The sequence below is a fragment of the Nycticebus coucang genome, chromosome 18, assembly GCF_027406575.1.
Source record: "Nycticebus coucang isolate mNycCou1 chromosome 18, mNycCou1.pri, whole genome shotgun sequence".
NCBI classification, from domain to species: domain Eukaryota; kingdom Metazoa; phylum Chordata; class Mammalia; order Primates; family Lorisidae; genus Nycticebus; species Nycticebus coucang.
In genome coordinates this window covers 30,397,172-30,415,977 of record NC_069797.1, presented here as the reverse complement: position 1 = coordinate 30,415,977, position 18,806 = coordinate 30,397,172, and the positions used below count along the sequence as shown (strand labels likewise).

The 18,806-nt window shown below is 51.0% G+C and overlaps 1 protein-coding gene across 4 annotated transcripts in view; it reads left to right on the top strand.

Moving 5' to 3' along the window:
• Positions 1–18,806, top strand: part of ABR (ABR activator of RhoGEF and GTPase) — a 200,265-nt gene that overhangs the window by 111,537 nt on the left and 69,922 nt on the right. For 3 of the 4 annotated variants that reach the window (XM_053570870.1, XM_053570873.1, XM_053570871.1), the window contains exons 3-4: positions 9,605–9,703; positions 16,808–16,993. In XM_053570870.1, coding sequence (XP_053426845.1) covers positions 9,605–9,703; positions 16,808–16,993 — 285 coding nt within the window. Of the gene's footprint in view, positions 1–127; positions 600–9,604; positions 9,704–16,807; positions 16,994–18,806 lie in introns of those variants that run through there. The other variant, XM_053570872.1, reaches the window with a different exon arrangement.

Here is an 18,806-nt window from a genome sequence, read left to right as displayed (position 1 = left end):
GACCCGCGCGCGCCCAGGAGGGCCGCGGAGGGCGCTGGCTGCTGCGCCGCCGGCCGCGCGTTCGCTTCGGGGACCTCGCTGCGACAGCGGCGGTGGCCGAACTCCCCGCGAGAAGCGGCCGGCCGGCCGGCCGGCAGGGGCTGCCCGGAGGCCTCGCTTCCCCTTTCTCGGGGTGGGGACGCGGGAGGCGGGACCGCGGCCCGCGCGCAGGAGGGCTGGAAAGCGGCAGCAGGAAAAGGTTCATAATGGAGCCTTTCATCGGGAGCCCGTGGCCAGGTGCCAGGACAGACTCCGGGGAGGCCAGCGTGCTGGTGTAGGCCTGCCCTGCGCGCTCGTCCCCTCCCCGCCTGCCTGCCTGCCTCCCGGGCGGCGCGGCGGCGGCTGCTGGTGCTGCTGCTGGTGCTGGTGCTGCTGCTGCTGCGTGGACCCTGCTTCCTGTTTGCCCTCCGCGGGCTCCGGCTGCCATGGAAGAGGAAGAGGAGGCAATAGGTTTTTTGGACAAGGTTCTGGAGGATGAAGATGTGTTTCTCCTGGAGGAGTGTGAGCTGGGAACCCCGACCAGCCCTGGCTCAGGGTCCCCCTTCTTGGTGGCTGTGAAGGTGGGAACTGTGACACGCCCTGGATGCTTGTCGGGGAGGGGGCAGGGCTGGCAGCTCTCACTGCCGAAGCAGGGTGCGGGCAGAAATGGCTGATATGTGCACCAACCGCACTCAGTCAGCAGGGCTGGCGCGCTGCCTGCGAGGGGATGCTGGGGGATATGCCCACCAGCAGCTGTTCCTGGGGGAGAGGGGCAGTGCCTGCCTCCCCTGGACCAGTTGTCCTAAGGGGGAGTGGCTGTCCTCCTTCCCCAGGCCAGCTGTGCTGAGGGCTTTCTCTAACAGTGACATGAGTCACCTGGTGGGCATGTCAGTGGAATGAGCCTGCTGCCCTTAGAGGAGCTGGCTGATTTCAAACCGGTGGGCAATAAGTCATTGTTTCCATGACAACCATGGGATAAGGGCACTCATGAAGTGCAGGCCTTCAGGAAGGTGCCACCTTCTTCCTAGCTAAGAGACTAGGGACTTGGTGTATGGGGGCTGAGAGCATTAGAAAAGGTCCAGAATCAGAGGTCACTGAGCTTTATTGAAGGGAAAGAATTGTATCAGCTGAAGGAGGGGAAGGTAACAGCTGGCTTTGAGGCAGGCATCAGCTGGGTGGCCAAGGTGGGCATAGGCAGGAAGCATCTGCTGGATCCCAGCCCCCTCACTCTGGAGCTGAGAGCATTCTCTGCACCAGTGCTCTTGCCCTGCCAGAGAGGTTGCCTCAAAGTAGAACAGGAGGGGAGTGGATGCATTAATCCCCTTGCCTTCTCTCTGCCTCCTCTCCAGGGGCAGGGCTCCCCTCTTGGGGAGTTTTGCCTGAGTCTAGCGTGGCACACCACACTTTCCTTTCTCTCTCCTAGACCCACCTTTAAGAGCTTTAACCGTAGCCTTTTGGTCAGCTCTTCTCTGTTCTGTAGCTAAAAGGGAGCACTAGTGAGGACAGATGGATAACGGCGTGTTTGGAGACTGCCAAGCCAGGCTGCCTAACAGAGAGTGCCCATCTGTGGGCCTGAGAGGGTGTGACACACAGAGCATTGCTGGGGACAGGAGGCAGTCCCTGAGCCTCTCTGGGCCTCTCCTTTCCTCGTGGAAGATGGGGATCACAGCCCCACCCACACTACAGTGTGGCTCTGAGGAGGAGCTAGTAGAGGTAAAAATAGACTGCAGACCTGTGGTAGATGGCTGATGCACGAATCTGGGTGGAGCAGTGGCCGCAGGCCTGGGTGGGGAGTGGAGAGGCGCTGTAACAGGAGGCTGGCAGTGCTGGCCCCCTACCTTGTTCTCTGATCTGGTGCCGGCTTGGAGCGCTTTGGGGTAAGTCACATCTCTCAGTGGGCCCACGAAGGCCTCTTGCACTTAGGTTTGACCAGCCTCCCTCCGCCCCCCCACCCGCGGAACAGGGTGGGAACAAGTCTGCTCATGAGCCATGAGCACTGTCTGGGAGCTAAGCAATGTTTTGGATGGGTGGTATGTGGAGTTCCTAATGGGCCTTCTCTGAGAAGCCCTCCCCAGTACACATAGGGGTCCACTCATAGGCTGCCTCAGGGGCCCACCATTTCTCTGGACTCTAGCATATACCTCAGTCTTATCCCATATTTCATTCTTCTTGGACCTCTAGACATCTGTCTTTTCAGTGATGTCCCATTTTCCTTGAGGGCAAGGGCCACATTGTATTCAGTGCTGAACTCCGCACAGTGCTTGGTATGTGACTGGTGTCAGGGAGAATTTGCAGAATGAGTGAGGCCCTCTGGAGCCCATAATGTGTGTACCAGGTCCTTGGTCTTGTTCCACCTCAGAGGTGCTCTAAGGAAGTGGCCCATGGATGCCACGGGGGCCTGGACACACATCACACCTAAAAATGCCACTCCTCCCAGGTCCCCACAAGCATCTGGATGGAGTCTTTCCCTCTCCTTTGCTGCTATAGTGTTCCTGAACTTGTCTCCAGCATGGAGGAAGGGGACCTTGCCTAAGCGTTGGGGGAATTCCAGGCTCCCCATCTCATCCTGAACACCTCTAGAACAGCAGTCCTCAATCTTTTTGGCACCAAAGACCTGTTTCATGGAAGACAATTTTCCACAGATGGAGAGTGGGGGTATGACAGGAGGTAAAGCTCAGGTGGTGACATTGTGCAGCCAAGTTCTAGGCCATAGCCCAAAGGTTGGAGACCACAGCTCTAGAATACCCTCCTCTTCTACCAGACTCCGCCTCAGAAAGAGAAGAGGAGCAAAGTGGCTACAGCTGGTTGATTTTTCATTAACCTGCCGGGCTGTGTTCTATTCAAAGGATAGCGCTATTCAAAGCCTGGCACTATGGAAAAGATGGGTTGAACAAGGCATGGTTTTTCCTCACAAGTTCAGAGCAAGGAGGCAAGTACCCAGGCAATAGGAATACAGTGCAGAAGTCATCAGGGCCATGAGAAGAGTTCTGATAAAAAGGTACCAAATTCAGAGGAGAGACTACTCCTAGTCCGAGTCAGGGCTAGACTGGGAGTGTGAATACACAGGTGCATATGGGTGTACACATGTGTGTGGCCAAGGGGCATTTCTGGACAGTGCACGCTTGTCCTGGGCAGCCAGTGGACTTGGCACACTCCCTCCTGGCAGCTGGTAGGAATCCAAGGCAGTTCTCCTCTTGCTATTACTTTACTTCAGGGGCACTTACCTTAAATAGTAGTTGTGTTTGGAGCATATGCTCAAATGCCAGTCCTATAAATCAATCCTGTTTTTAGTGTAATTTCCAAGATGATTTATGTTTCAGGGGGATAGATGTGAAGTCGGCAGTGGTTTTCTCCAAAGCTGAAGTTGGAGTTTACTGCATCTCTAAACCCAGACTTCCTTTGGGTAGTTAACGATCTATAAATTAATAATGCGGGTACTGATAGCAACATCACCTTCCATCTGTAAAATGGTGTGTACTTTGCAAAAATCCTTCATACAGTTCTATTTAAAGGTATGTAGGGCTGATGAGGGCCTTGTAGCAGCTGCTATTTAAAGGAACTCATTTGTCAGGAATAAAATCCCTTTTGTAATGCAGATTAACCCTTCAGGTATGATTCTGTGCCAGTTTCTAACAGATCGTCTGAAACTTCTATATTTGTTTCACCTGCTCGGGTCTCTTCTGCCTTTTTCACACACAGTGACGGCCATACCTGGGTCCCCTATTTGGGTGTTCTCTGAAGTGTGGGCCACATATGGGGTGATTTAAGAGATGATTTTAGATGACACCTGGATATTTATTTTGCACTTTAATAGTTAAGTATATATTTTATATTTTACTGGACATTAGAAATAATGTGACTTGCAGATCTTTCCTTTGATTACAAGTATAATGTTTAAGATAAGACTGTGCTTTTTAAAAAGGCACTTGTAAGGAACAATATTAAGTAAATAATAGTGTGTGAGTATGGCTGGGCACAGTGGCTCATGCCTGTAATCCTAGCACTCTGGGAGGCTGAAATGGGTGGATTGCTTGAGCTCAGGAGTTTGAGACGAGCCTGAATACGAGTGACTCCATCTCTACTAAAAATAGAAAACCTAGCTGGGTGTGGTGGTGGGCACCTATAATCCCAGCTACTCAGAAGGCTGAGGCAAGAGGATAACTTAACCACAGGAATTTGAGGTTGCTGTGAGCTGTGATACCACAGCACTGTAATCTGGGGTAACAAAGTGAGACTCTGTCTCCAAAAAAAAAAAGGTAGGGGAAGCTTGTAGCTCAGTGGTTAGAGCACCGGTCACATGCACCGGGGCTGGTGGGTTTGAACCCAGCCCGGGTGTGCTAAACAGCAACAAAGAATAGCCAGGTGTTGTAGCAGGTACCTGTAGCTACTTGGGAGGCTGAAGGAAGAGAATCGCTTAAGCCCAAGATTTTGAGGCTGCTGTGAGCTATGATGCCATGGCACTCTACGGGGGGTGACAAAGTGAGACTCTGTCTCAATTAAAAAAAAAAATTATGTGGGTATGGCAAAATCATCAAAGTAGGCTATGAATAACTGAAGTTTCAAAAGACTGCCTGGATGTAATGGGGCCTGCCTAAAACTTTAGACAGCAGCAGAGAGCCTGGAATATAGGGATCGATGCTTCAGGAGAGCGGTACTGCTAGTATTTGATCTCGGTCCCCCTGCAGTTGTTCCTGTCCTCTCTGCTTTGAATTCTGCTGAGGCCGTAGCTGATAGTGCCTCATGCTAGGAAGAGGAGAAAATCTCTGGCTATCCCTGGACTCCCTCTGCTCAGAAGAAGGGCCAGCTGTCTGAGGCTGATGGTTGGTGTGGGTGTAAGCCCCTGGGCATGTGTACAGCCCGCAGGCCCTGTGGCCTTTATTCTGAGCAGATCCTGCTGGGTGCTCCTTGCAAACTATTATGGCCCATGGGCCAAATTCTGTTGTTTTCAAAAAGTCTCACCTCTTGCTGCTTTCCTATAGCTTTGAATCGCAGCCAAAGAGCCAGCCCTGCCTGTTGTCTTGGAGGAGATCAAGCCAGAGGGCCAGTCCTCACTGTTGTCTTGGAAGTGATCAAGGCTCCTAGAGAGCTATCTTGTCTTGGCCTAGAACCAAATCTTTAGAGGCTTTATTTAGCCTCTAAACTCTCTGGAAGACCCGCTGGAGCTGGCCAGGCCTTATCTATAGCTACTGCCCCTACCAGAGTGACTTGACATCTTTGATTTGGCATCTTTGATTTGACAGCTTCAAGCTGGCGATTCTCAGCCTAGCAGAATGGTAAAATGCTGAGGATGAACGAATGAGCCCAGCAGAGCTGCATTTCCTAAGTTCTGCTGGGGAGGCAAAAGGGACAGGTAGCTTCCCTGTGCTAGGGACTGGCAGGCAGTGTGGGGGCCCTAAACTCTGTAAAGAACTCACCCAGGGATTCTGGGCGGGAGAGCTCCTTGGAGGCAGGGACCATCTCCTTCATCATATTGCCTCCCAGCACTTGGTACATGTTAAGGAATGAATGAATGAATGTGGAACTCTGGTATTTTCTGAGACAAGGATAGGTCCGCAAGGATTGAAACACTTGTGAATTTCCAGACAGTTCTAACCCAGGAATATGGGGTCTGAGGAAAGCAAATCAGAGATGGAAGAAGTCTCTGGTGGTAACTGAGCAACAGACCTTCTATTAGTAAAATGCACAAAATTTAATTCTACATCCTTAAGCTCTCCAGCACCTTCATTTCTATCCCAGCCAGAACTTCAGAATGAACATGGCAGTGACTCTTTGTTACCTTTTTTTTTTTGGCGGGGGGTGTATGTGTGTGGGGGGGTGAGTCTTCCTGAACTGTCTTTTAAAAACCCAGTCCTTCAAGTTTGGATTATGAGATGGAAGTCTGAAGGGGAGGGCTGAAATGGGCTGCTCTAAGGCCCAGGGATCTGTGCTCATGCCCAGATGGATGAAGGCTGGGCCTGCAAATCACCAGTTCTTCATCCTGGTCCAACCACCTCTACAGTCAAGTTCACTGTATGCCACCAAGTGACTTCCTTTAGAGGGCATTTGCCAAGCCCTCAGGCAAATCCTTGGTTGGCTGGGGACAGCTGGGGAGTGGGGCACAGTAGGGGAGCCTAACCCCCAGTGTGGGGCATGAGTTCCCATTTGTCAGGCCTGGCCAGCAGCAAGGAGGCCACCTAGGGTTTGACCTGGAGCTGGGACTGGGGGCCATGCTCCAAACTCTGATCTTGTTCTTCAAGGGTATGCTAGAGGCAGGCTGTACTCCAGACAGGTGACAGTTGCTACCCTCTGCGCCTCAGAGGGTAATGATAACACCCACCAGATTGTGAAATTTCAATGAGTTGATCCATGAGAAGCACTCAGCACAGTTCCTGGTATTTGTGAAGTCACTGTTAAATAACTATTATCCTTCCTGGCCAGGCGCGGTGGCTCACGTCTATAATCCCAGCACTCTGGGAGGCTGAGGTGGGTGATTGCTTGAGCTTATGAATTTGAGACCAGCCTAAGCAAAAAGCGAGACCCCATCTTTACTAAAAATAGAAAAACTGAGGTAAGAGGATAGCTTGAGCCTGAGTTAGAGGCCTGTGCTTCTCAGTCTGTGCCACAGCAATCTATCCAGGGAGTCTCTGTCTCAAAACAAACAAAAAATCCTAAATTTCCTAAAGCTTGGAGTCTATATTGGGTTTTTTAATGCCGTTGAAATAAATCATTAAATGTAGTGGCTTACAACTCAAAACTTATCCTCATTTATGCAAATCTAAATAGGATCAGCTGAACTATTCCTGTCTGGAAACTCCAGAGCAGGGGGTCCTCAAACTATGGCCCACGGGCCATATGTGGCGGTGTGATTGTATTTGTTCCCGTTTTGTTTTTTTACTTCAAAATAAAATATGTGCAGTGTGCATAGGAATTTGTTCATAGTTTTTTTTTTTAACTACAGTCCGGCCCTCCAGCGGTCTGAGGGACAGTGAACTGGCCCCCTGTTTAAAAAGTTTGAGGACCCCTGCTCCAGAGGATGGAATCCATTTCCTTGCCTTCTCCAGCTTCTAAAGGCCTCTGGTATTTCTTGGCTTATGACCTCATCCTCTGTCTTCAAAGCTAGCTTCCCTTTCTGTTGTCAGAGCATGTTCTCTCTGACCCTCCTGCCTCCCTCTTACATGGATCCTGTGGTTATAGCGGGTCCTCCAGTGTAATCCAGGATAAGTTCCCCATCTCAGATTTAATCAGATCTGCTGCAGGATCAGCCCTTCAGAGACTTTAGGGCAGCAGCCTCCAGCACAGATCTGCCAACCAGGTTGCTGATGGGAGGCAAAGGGTGGGGACCTGATGGGGACCAGGTGGGAAGAATGTGTGCCTGTGAGAACACTCTGGAGCAGGCCATCCAGTTGGAGGAAAGCAGCTCTTCTCAGGCTTAGGAGGTTTCTGATGGCCTCATTTTCTCTCCCAGCCTATGGTAAGGGTGTTCATTTGATGCCCATAAAGGCTCTGGGACCTGGTGTGGTCGCTGAGGTGGGAAAATTGCTTGAGGCCAGGAGTTCGAGACCAGCCTGGACAACATAGCAAGACCCCTCCCCTCTAAAAAAAACAAAAGAAAAAAAAGGGATCTATTTAAGATTGCAGATAAGCTTCTGAGGCTTGAAAACAGAATGGGAGAGTAAGGAAATCATCAGAGCACAAAATTTGGTACTGGTAGAATCCCAGCTCTGCCACTCCCTGGTCGTGTGACTTGGGCCATTCCCTTACCTCTTTTTGAGTCTTGTATGTTTCCCTTTGTTTAATGGTAAAACATGGTATCCACTTGGCTGGGGCACTTGAGGGCTGAGTGTGTGGAAGGATTCAATTCATAAGCCTGAGAAAACATTAGTTGTATGTATTCCGTGGTGCCAGCCTCAGGGAAGAGGAGCGTGATGGGGGCTGCAAAGGCCTCCCCAGATCACGGGCAGGGGATAAGAAGGGGTGTACTATCAGGTGTGCTGCAGCTGAGGAGGAGGTGCGACTTCAGCTGTACCTTTAGGGAGAGGTGGAATTTAGACAAGGGCATTTTAAGCAGCAGGAACAGCAAGAACCAAAGGCCACTCCCCGGCCAAAAAAAAAAAAGAACCAAAGGCCAGAGGCCAAACGTAGATCTCAGCTGTGGGGGAGACTGGAAGGGTAGGGAGAGACATAGGGCCTCTGCTGGTGTTTAAAGGATATGCTGGACCCCCACATCACAGTTGAGGGTCCTACATATTTACTTATTTTCTTTTTTTTACTTATTTTCTTAAATGTCTGTCTCTCCCACTAGATTCTAAGCCACATGTGAGCAGGAACTACTGTCTGTTGTTTCCCATTGTATCTACAGGGCCTGGTGGGCATTCAGTAAATATTTGTTGAATAGATAAATGAACAAACGAATAACCTAATTGAATCTCCAAATAATCACATTTTGCACTTATTAACATTAGTCCTTGACAAACATGAGGAAAGGTACATTCTCTGCAGATTGATCAGCTCTGGTGTGTGGCCAGGGAGGAGGAGGGAGAGAAGGAGGTAGAGGTCAGTTAGGAGAACCGCAGCAGAGGGAGGGGTGGAATCAGGGGTGGAGGAGATTAGCAAGGAAATTGGTAAGGCTTGGGGGCTAATGTGGCAGAGGGGTGGGAGAGAGAAGGAATGAGGGGCCAGGAGCGGCTCGAGGGATCCTGAATGATAAGATTTCTGTGTATGTCTTCACTACAGAAAGTCTTTTGGGTACCCGCCATGTGCCAGGCACTGTGCTGGTCAACAGGCATCCAGGACTAGGGGATGGGGGCGGCGCCTGTGGCTCAAGGAGTAGGGCGCCGGTCCCATATGCCGGAGGTGGCGGGTTCAAACCCAGCCCCGGCCAAAAAAAAAGGACTAGGGGATGATCTCCACTATAGAGGTAGTAGTTGTGGAGGGAGGAGGGGCCTAGTTTGGGTCTCTGCCTTACACGTGTGATCAGGAAGCCCTGGGGCTGGGGCACGGTACAGGAAGCCCTAGGTTAGAGGGACCCACAGCCTGTACCTTCTGCTGTGTGATTGAGCCCCTGGGGGCAAGAAGGTATGGTGCAGCCAGAAGCGTGCAAGACTGCTCCCACACCAACTTCCATTCCATTCTCTCTATCCTCATTTCTCCCAGTTTATACATCACTTCCGCTGGGAGCCCCGTCTGTCCCCCAGACTTAGATTTGGGCCCCTGATGTGCCCTTCCATGCCCAGCCTCATTCATTCATGACTCTGATTTTCTCTCCTGAATATCCTTGGTCCCCTCACCCTCCCAGTAAACTGCCCAGTACACACAGGGTGGGTCCCTTGCTCACCATTGTAAGGTTGGCTTGGTTGATGGATGGATGGACGGTTATATAATGAGGAAATGTGGAGAAAAAGTTGAGAGGGAAACAAAGTAAGATATGAGCAGTAGAAATGTGAGTGATTGTTTTCTCTTTTATATTTCTGTATATTCCAAATTTTCTATAATACTATTTGGCATTTATTCCCTATGAAAGTGTTAGTTACAAGAAGACAAAACAGGCCACTCAGGATTTTGGTCTCCTTTTTAATGAGCCATTGGGTTTTGTTGTGTGTTGGTCTAGGTGGACGCAGGGAAAGGCCTGGAGATGAGGAAGCTGGTTCTCTCTGGGTTCCTGGCCAGCGAAGAGATCTACATTAACCAGCTGGAAGCCTTGTTGCTGGTGAGTACCGTATATGGCCCTGGGGTCTTTTATCTCTCTGGTGGACATTGTCATACTCTGGAACTGCTGTAGGAGTTGGACAGGTAAGGGGACCTGCACCAGTCCTTCCCTGTGGACAGTCTGACTGCTCTGCTTATAGTTGGTTGTTGGGCAGCCAGGGTCTGCTGGGAAGGGCCTGTGCCTCTCAGCTCTATCTTTTCATTACCCTGCTCTGGAAAAGGCAGAAGCAGCAGCACAGCCAGGCCGTGGATGGTGGGTACACCCATCACCCATGACCTTGGCGGGCATTACTGATGGATCACAGCACTCTGTCCAGGTGAGGCTTGCAAGTTGCCACCTCCACACTATGCTCTGGGAAGTCTCTGCCGGTCATCCTTGTCATCCCTGGTCTGAGTCTTCCTCCTTTCTGGGGCAGTGAACCGTTAGCACCATCTTGAAGCCCTGTGTCAGAAAACATGAGGGAGGAGGCTGTGTTGTTTTGAGAAACGCCATAGCTCTGAGGCATTAGACTAGTCTCAGCACCACATAAAGATGCCTCAATTTTCCCTTCCAAACTGGAGGCATTGTTGTGAGAATCAGATTGGGAGGAGAATATTAAAATGTTTTCCAAAGATAAAAGTCCTATACAGATAGAAGATGTTTTTGCCTTTCAAGAAAGTGCTTATTAGCTGCGTCTGGATATTATGCAGAGTGATTGTGCTACATAAAGTGCTTTCCTCTGGGTGTTTTGCTGTCTGAGACATAAGATAATCATCAGAAAAAAAGGGGATAAGAAATGTAAGGGTGGATCAGTGGAACCTCCTTCTCACAAGAATTAGAAGACACATGTTTTTGTACTTGCTATGACATGAGATAGGTCTCTCTGTGTCCCAGGAGACCTGGTCTTTATTACCCAAGGAATGCCAACTGAAATGTGAAGATAGCTTTGAAACATATTGGGGGGCAGCGCCTGTGGCTCAGTGGGTAGGACGCCAGCCCCATATACCGAGGGTGGTGGGTTTGAATCCAGCCCTGGTCAAACTACAACAACAAAAAAAGAAAAGAAACATATTGGGCTAAGTTTGCCTTAGATCTTGCCAGGAGTTTATCGGTGTGCACAGTTATGTTTTTGAAGTGAGGGACAGGGGAGCAGGTAGATAAAGATTCTGGAGCCCCAGCTCAGGCAAGACCTGACTCTGCCATTAGTGGTAGGCTTTGCACTGTTTTCAAAATGTGCATCTCAGCCCCTTAGTGGGTTGTGAAATCAGAACAGTTGGTTGTGAAATCAGTATAATGGGTTAAACCAGCATCTTAAAACATATGAAAGAGAAAATAGCATGTCGCACACAGTAAGGGTCCTATTTCATGAAGCTTTTGGTTTGTTGTGTGTGTGTACATACATGTTTGTAATTACTGGCCCTCATTATTTCTTACACGTTACTGGCTTTGGTCAAGCTAGGAATAAATTCCTCGAGCCTCAGTCTTCTCACCTGAGATGAGAACACTGTCATACCTTTTCTCTCTGTCTTCATGGGTAAAGAAGATCAGATGATCCCTTTGGGACTTCGCATAATATGCCCATCAGACATATGTGAAATATACCTTACAAACTAAATTGCTGTCCCAAAAAGGGAGCGTGGTTGCTATTTCTAACGGTGCGTATTGGAAAGGCATTCTAGCAAAGGAGCCAGACTGCCTGATGGTAAATCCCTGCTTGACGGCTTACTGGCTCTGGACCTTTAGTAGGCAAATGAGCCTTTGTGCCTTATTTTTCCCATCTGCAAACTGGGAATACAAATACTGTTCTCTTTGTGAGATTGTTGTGAAGAGTAAATGAATTTGTATAGGAAGTGCTGAGAACAGAGCCTAAGGTTGGTCGATGCTGTTATCCTCTCAGGCTGGGTTGAGAAGACAGGTTAGGGCTTATTTGTTTCTCTCAACACACTCTTTCCCTGAAGGAGGAAGTGGCACCTGTGCTCATCAGACATGAAATTCTTAGATCCCAACCTGCCAACAGTGGGCCTCCTTGCCTTGGCAAAGATAACAGATTTAGGGGCCGAGACTGAGCCTCCCTGCCTTGTCTTTCTAACCTGCTTTGTTTTTCTTTTCCTTTCTTTTTTTTTTTTTGAGACAGAGTCTCATTATGTCGCCCTGGGTAGAGTGCCGTTGCGTCACAGCTCACCTCAAACTCTTGGACTTAAGCGATTCTCTTGCCTCTGCCTTCCAAGTAGCTGGGACTACAGGCGCCCGCCACAACGCCCAGCTATTTTTTTGTTGTAGTTGTCATTGTTGTTTAGCAGGCCTGGGCCAGGTTTGAACCCACCAGCCCTGGTGTATGTGGCCAGTGCCCTAACCACTGAGCAATGGGCACCAAGCCCTGCCTTGCTTTTCTATCAGTTTTTTTTTTTTTCTAATGGTTTTTGCCCCAAAGGCAAAAACTATGAGGCAGGCCGGGCCCCCACACCATGCTGAGTGTGGAGGGTCCAGCCTTTCCCCACAGCTTATTTATCTGTGGGCCCCTGCTTGGTTCTTTCTGGAGTTCTTGAGCCCACGTGGGAGGTACAGAGGGACTACTTGGGAGGCCAGGCTGTGGCTGGAGGGCTCAGGAAGAGGGGCAGGACCCTTCACAGCCAGCCAGCTTCAGATGATAAAGCTGAGCAATCACATCCTCTCTCCTCTCCTCCTGAGCTGAGCTCCACACCTCCCCTCTCAGCTACCAGGGAGCTAAAACCCTGGGCTCTTCAGGGTGGTCTGACAAAGAGGCCAGCTCAGGGGAGAACGAAATCTGCTTCCTCCCTGACTCCCCCTCCTCCCCCTCATTCCCACAGCTCTGCTCCTATTGCCGTCTGCTTTCAGTTTAACACTTCCTGATATGCAAAGGGCTGGGTGTGTGTACCTAAGGCTGTGTACACACATGGGCACTGCAGGGACTCCACACAGTTATAGGTTTGGTAATCTTCTGGAACTGTCCTGGTTCCTGGTGGGCTCAGGCTGGGGCCTGGGCAGAGGCGGGGGTGAAGGAAGGCAGACAGAACCAAAGGCACTGTAATTCTGCATCCCCTGGACTCTGGGAACTGACCCCTACCTCATCTTGCTTGTACTGGGACCACAGGGTGTGGGGCCATCGCCCACAGCCCCTCCCACGGCTGGGCACCCCCAGCCTCCTCTCTCAGACGCCATTCCAGGCAGTTCGCTGTACTATCGGATCTCTCCTGGGCCCCCTTGAGGAGCGTCCACTCCTGTGAGGAATAACCCAGGAGATAGTTGGCAAACTTGCCTGGCAGCCTCAGGCCTTCTGTGGTAGGAGATGGAGGAAGTGGGTAGGTTTCTTTCCCCTATTTCAAAAGAAAGGCCAGTTGCTGGGGGACACAGCAGACAAATGGCTGTGTGAGGTCCCATTGGTAACTGAAAACCAGCCAGCCCCATCTTCCTGAGAGCCAGGGCTGAGGTCACTCAGGGGTCCTCTAAGGATTCTCCCTGATAAATGGGGAGCTGGGGCCACCCCTGCACTCTGCAGCAGGACAGGGAGGAGGCAGGGAGTGACTGGTGTGCTGGCCTTCGGCAGCATAGTGGTTCTGGGTCAAGCTCAGGATGGAGCTCTCTGCCTTTCGCCCCCTCCTGCCCCTGAGGTCTTATGTGTGGGGCTTCACCTGATGAAAATAACTGCCTTAGGCTTGGCGCCTGTAGCACAGTGGTTATGGCACCAGCCACATACACTGAGGCTGGCAGGTTCGAATCCTGCCCCAGCCAGCTAAAACAACAACGACAACTGCAACAAAAAAATAGCTGAGCATTGTGTCGGGCACCTGTAGTCCCAACTACTTGGGAGGCTGAGGCAAGAGAATCGCTTAAGCCCAAGAGTTGGACATTGCTGTGAGCTGTGACACCACAGTACTCTACCAAGGGTGACATAGTGAGACTCTGTCTCAAAAAAAAAAAAAAAAAAGAGAGAAATAACCGCCTTAAAGGCCCAGGCCAGCCAAGGGCACACACCCAGCCCTTTCTCCTTCCCCAAGTAAAATCAGGAGTGGAAAAAAGGTCCCAGTCGTGAGAACCTTCTGATGCCCCAAGTGCAGGCCCCATTTCTTCCCCTTTTGTAGACAGAATGGATGTTTAGGAGGAAGCACAGCCCTCGTGTCTTGTCTGTGTGGGTGACAGATAGGGGCCTCCTTAGTGACATCTGAGAAACCCTATCCTCTTTGCTTTCTCAGGACTGTTCCCTCCCTGTTCCCTTTATTCCCTCTCCATGTGGATTGCACCAGGACAGGGGCAAGGATTAGTGGTTCTAGGGCTCCGTGGTGGCTTGGGCCCCTCATTGGATCTTACCTAGAGGTGGAAAGGAGAAACTATAACGTGATCCTGAAGCAGCCTGGGTATCCTTCAAGGCGTGTTAGGAGATCGTGAAGCTCCCAACCCGCCCACCTAGGCTTAGGAGGACAGTATTCCCTTTCTCCTGCCTCCCAGTTCCTTCCTGGGCATTCTTACCTACCCCCAGCCCCCACCTCTACACCTGTTCAGATCTTTCCAGCCCTGTAGGCCCCGTTCTGTCCACCTCCTCCTCTGAACCTGCTCCAGCACAACCTGGGGACCACATGGTTGGTATTTACAGTCTAAGCCGGGCACATCCTCCCTAGCATGTCCACTAAGTTGTTTGATTTGTGTTGGTCTATTTCATCCAAATAGATTATAAAGTTCTCTAGAGCAGGGCTGGGCACAGTGACTCACACGTGCAATCCTTGCCCTCTGGGAGGCTGAGGCGGTAGATTGCTTGAGCTCAGGAGTTTGAGACCATCCTGAGTGAGACCCCGTCTCTACTAAAAATAGAAAAACTAGCCAGTTGTTGTGGCAGGTTCCTGTAGTCTCAGCTACTTGGGAGGCTGAGGCAAGAGGATCACTTGAGCCCAAGAGTATGATGATCCCACGACAGTTCACCCAGGGTGGTAGAACAAGACTCTTTCTCAAAAATAAAGTTCTCAAGAGCAGAGATCAGGTTGAACCTCGTTCTGTTTCCTTAGCAAGAAATGGACACTCAGTGCCTTTTGGTTCTAGCACCGAAAGGGTCAGAAGGAGGGGGTTCTGCTTTTTCCTGCCTTTGTCGCTGTGTCTGGACTTTCTAGAGCTGGGAAGACAAGGGAGCCAGAAGTCAGAGCATTGTCTGGGTGTTTGAGTAGAAGCGACTTCCTCTTGTGGACTAAGTTGGGCTCTGCCACCATCAGAGTGAGGCAGATGGAGGGTTGGAAGTCTGGCTGCAGTGGTTGACTCGAACTGGCAGTTATTGTGCAGGGAGGGCCAGTGATAGCTTCGGTCTACCTCATCATATGTGTTCCCTTCAGTCCAGCATTTTCAGGAGAGTCAATTCTCTGTTAGAATACTTCTCTTGTCAGAAAGCTCACTATTTGGCTTGGTGCCTGTGGCTCAAACCGCTGAGGCTCCAGCCACATACACCTGAGCTGGCAGGTTCGAATCCAGCTGGGCCCATTAAAACAACAATGACGGCTGCAACCAAAAAATAGCTGGGCATTGTGGCGAGTGCCTGTAGTCCCAGCTACTTGGGAGGCGGAGGCAGGAGAATCGCTTGAGCTCAGGAGTTGGAGGTTGCTGTGAGCTGCGATGCCACAGCACTCTACCCCAGGCGACAGCTTGAGACTCTGTCTCAAAGACAAAAAAAAAAAAAAAGAAAAGAAAAAGCTCATTACCTAATGCTCCGAGACAGTGAGGGACAGCTCAGTGAGCTCAAATCTGGCCCCATCACTTTTTCCTTGCCTGCGGTCTACAGAGCCACTCAGACTAAGTTTAAGGGAGGCACAGCCCTCAGATAGATGAGGAACATCAACCATATGTAACTCAGGCTTCTCTCTTCCAGGTGAACGTGCCCTTCGCATCATACCTTCTGCACCAGACCCTGACTCCTGCAATCTGGGAATCTTTCTGATTATACATTTAATATTTACTTGTAGGTGACTTAGAAAATAGAGAATCACACTGAAAAAAATGAGCCCAAGCCCCATTATCCCACAGTCCTAGTGCTGGACATTAAGGTGATGGCTTCAGCTCCCAGCCAGTGCTACAGAATGGTCCTGAGTTGTCACCTGTCACCTCACCCTCTCCACTTGCAGGCCCTGGGGACTCTTGGTATAGACAAGCAGGGAAGACAGGTTTCATGTTCATGTCAACCCTGGCCTTGAGACTCTGAGACCACAGCCATGCTCAGTGGGAAGGATCACCTTGGTGACTTAGCCTTGTCTGGCCCTTGTGTGGAAAGTAGGAGGGGGGTATGTGCCACCTTCTCTCCCTGTACTAAGTGATGGGAACTTGGAACACCAGAGAAGCTGAAACCCATCTGGAGTCCTTGCAAGACTCTATCCTCTGTGTCTTGAAACAGCTAAGGGGATGAGCTGCCAATCAACCCTTCCTTCCATCCCTTCCATGATGAGTTGCCAATCACACCTTCCTTGTGTGACAAGGAAGCTTTGGACTCGAGGCATAAGGCCATTGTGGAAGAAAGAAATGGATTTTTTTTTTTTTTGTGGAGATAGAGTCTCACTTTACCGCCCTCAGTAGAGTGCCGTGACGTCATAGGACACACAGCAACCTCCAGCTCTTGGGCTTTCGCGATTCTCCTGCCTCAGCCTCCCGAGCAGCTGGGACTACAGGCACCCGCCACAACGCCCGGCTATTTTTTGGTTGCAGTTCATCCAGGGCTGGGTTTGAACCCGCCACCCTTGGTATATGGTGCCAGCGCCCTACTCACTGAGCCATAGGCACCACCCAAGAAATGGATATTTTAAAATCAACAAGTGAATGCAATATAGGCCGCAGGCAGGTTGCTGTTGAGCTCAGGCAAGCTGACGGGGGAAATGTGTCCCAGCACCACCCTGGGGTCTGGTAGGGCTGCCAGGCCATGTTCAAGCTGGTAGGAGCCCTTTCCTTGCAGCAGCCTGTGGCTTGCTGGGGCCTGTGACCACAGCTCCTCAGTATAAACCACACCTCGGATGCACTGCCTTTGACGGCCTTGTCTAGGCAGGACTTGGATGTTAGGAAGGGCTAACCAGCACCGCAATCTGCCCTGGGCATGCTGACAGTGGCTTATTTATCCCCAACCTCTGCTCTTTTTCCCTTTTCCAGCCCATGAAACCCCTGAAGGCCACAGCTACCACCTCCCAGCCTGTGCTCACCATCCAGCAGATCGAGACCATCTTCTACAAGATCCAGGACATCTACGAGATCCACAAGGAGTTCTATGACAACCTCTGCCCCAAGGTGCAGCAGTGGGACAGCCAGGTGACCATGGGCCACCTCTTCCAGAAGCTGGTGAGTCTCCCAGTGATGGAGGATCCTCATGCAGACCCTCAGTAAAGCTGTTCAGAGGCCTGGGTTATCTCTGGGTCCTGGAGGAAAGCCTGGCCTGTGCTTTATGGAGCAGCTGGGCCTGGTGCCTTGACTTCTAACCCTTGGGTGTTTCTAGGAAAGGCAGAGACAGGCTGTGTGCATGGGTGCTTTTGGGCACCAGTCTCTCCAAGAGGGCACCATCAAGCCAACGCTGGAATGAAGGATTTAGGACCCTTTTCCCTCAGCCAATAGAGGGGCATGTGCCAGGTTAGAGGTCAAGGACTGCGCATCCAAGACCTTTAGGAGTCACTATATCTTACCAGTGTCTCTGTAAAATGAAGCAGTTGGGTGGGAGGCTGTCAGCTCATGATCCTCTCCTGAGGGGCAGCGCCTGTGGCTCAGTGGGTAGGGTGCCAGCCCCATATACCAAGGGTGGCAGGTTCAAACCTGTCCCCAGCCAAACTGCAACAAAAAAATAGCCGGGCGTTGTGGCGGGCACCTGTAGTCCCAGCTACTCAGGAGCCTGATTGCTATGAAGTGTGATGCCACAGCACTCTACCAAGGGCAACAAAGTGAGACTCTGTCTCTTAAAAAAAAAAAAAAAAAAAAAAGATCCTCTCCTGAAAGCTCAGCCCTGCCTACTACCATTGCAGAGGAGGGGACAGAGTTTACGTCCAGATCGAGCTTTGGGGGATGCTCACGGAAGTCTTCTGGATTCTGTGGTTTCCACGACACCCTCTCCGCCCCCCACCGCTCTGTTTCTGTCTCTGTCTTCTGTGTCCCGTGGAGAACTTGCAGGTCAGACCCATGGAGCCCTCTACCTGGCATTCCTGCCTTGACTATTGACAGCTCAGCAGGCAGGAAGGAGACTCAGGGTCTGTGGCAGGTGTTGGTCTCTGGTTGGGATTGTCTAGGGGAGCAGGGAGCGATTCACCTCCTTTTCCTCTCTTCCCCTGAAACTAGTTGAGCGGATAGGGCTTTACTTTTCTTAAGCCGGCAGAAACCCTTGCTTGGACACTCCCTGGGCCTCAAGTTCAGCCTGTTCAAAATTGGACTCATCTCTGAATTTTCTGCTCTGCTTCCTGTCTTTATCTCAGAGGGTGCCTTGGACTCTTTCTTGGCACCTCCCCCTCCCCACCCACCTCCAGCCCCACCTCCTTGTCCCAGGGAGGCCACATCTTTGATGTTGCTCACAGACACCTTGTTCTCCATTCCTTCTGGTGCTCTTCCTCTTGGCCGCCAGTGACGCTCACCTGGACCACCATGCCGCCTCACAGTACTCCCACCCCTGTCTAACAGCAGGAGAGTCATCTGACCTCCGACCAGACCTTGCTTCTCGCAGCTCCAGTCCCTGCAGCGGCTTCGCCATGGAGAAAGCCAGGCTCCAAGCAGGGCTCGTGGGACCTTCTACATACTGGCTGCCGCCTCCCCCCACCTCCATGCCCCCAACACTGGACTTTCTGTTCCCACTTCACACTGCAGGCACTTTCTGGCCTTTCTGTACTTGTGGCTTCATCTGCCTAAAATGTCCTTCCCCATTACGTCTGGCTCCTGGTCAATTCCCAGCTTAGAAAGAAATGACCTCCTCAGAGAAGCTCTCTTCAGCCCCTGGATGTAGCCCCCAGTGAGCTTAGAATTGCCTGTCTCCCCAAACCACAGGTTCCTGGAGGGCAGACTGTCTCTTCCTCTCATTAGACCCCAAAACCAGTCCCAAGGTCAAGGCATGAATGGATGGAAATGCACCATGACCATCAGGTCTAGGGAGACTGTGGAAGAGCACTGAAGGAGATGTCAC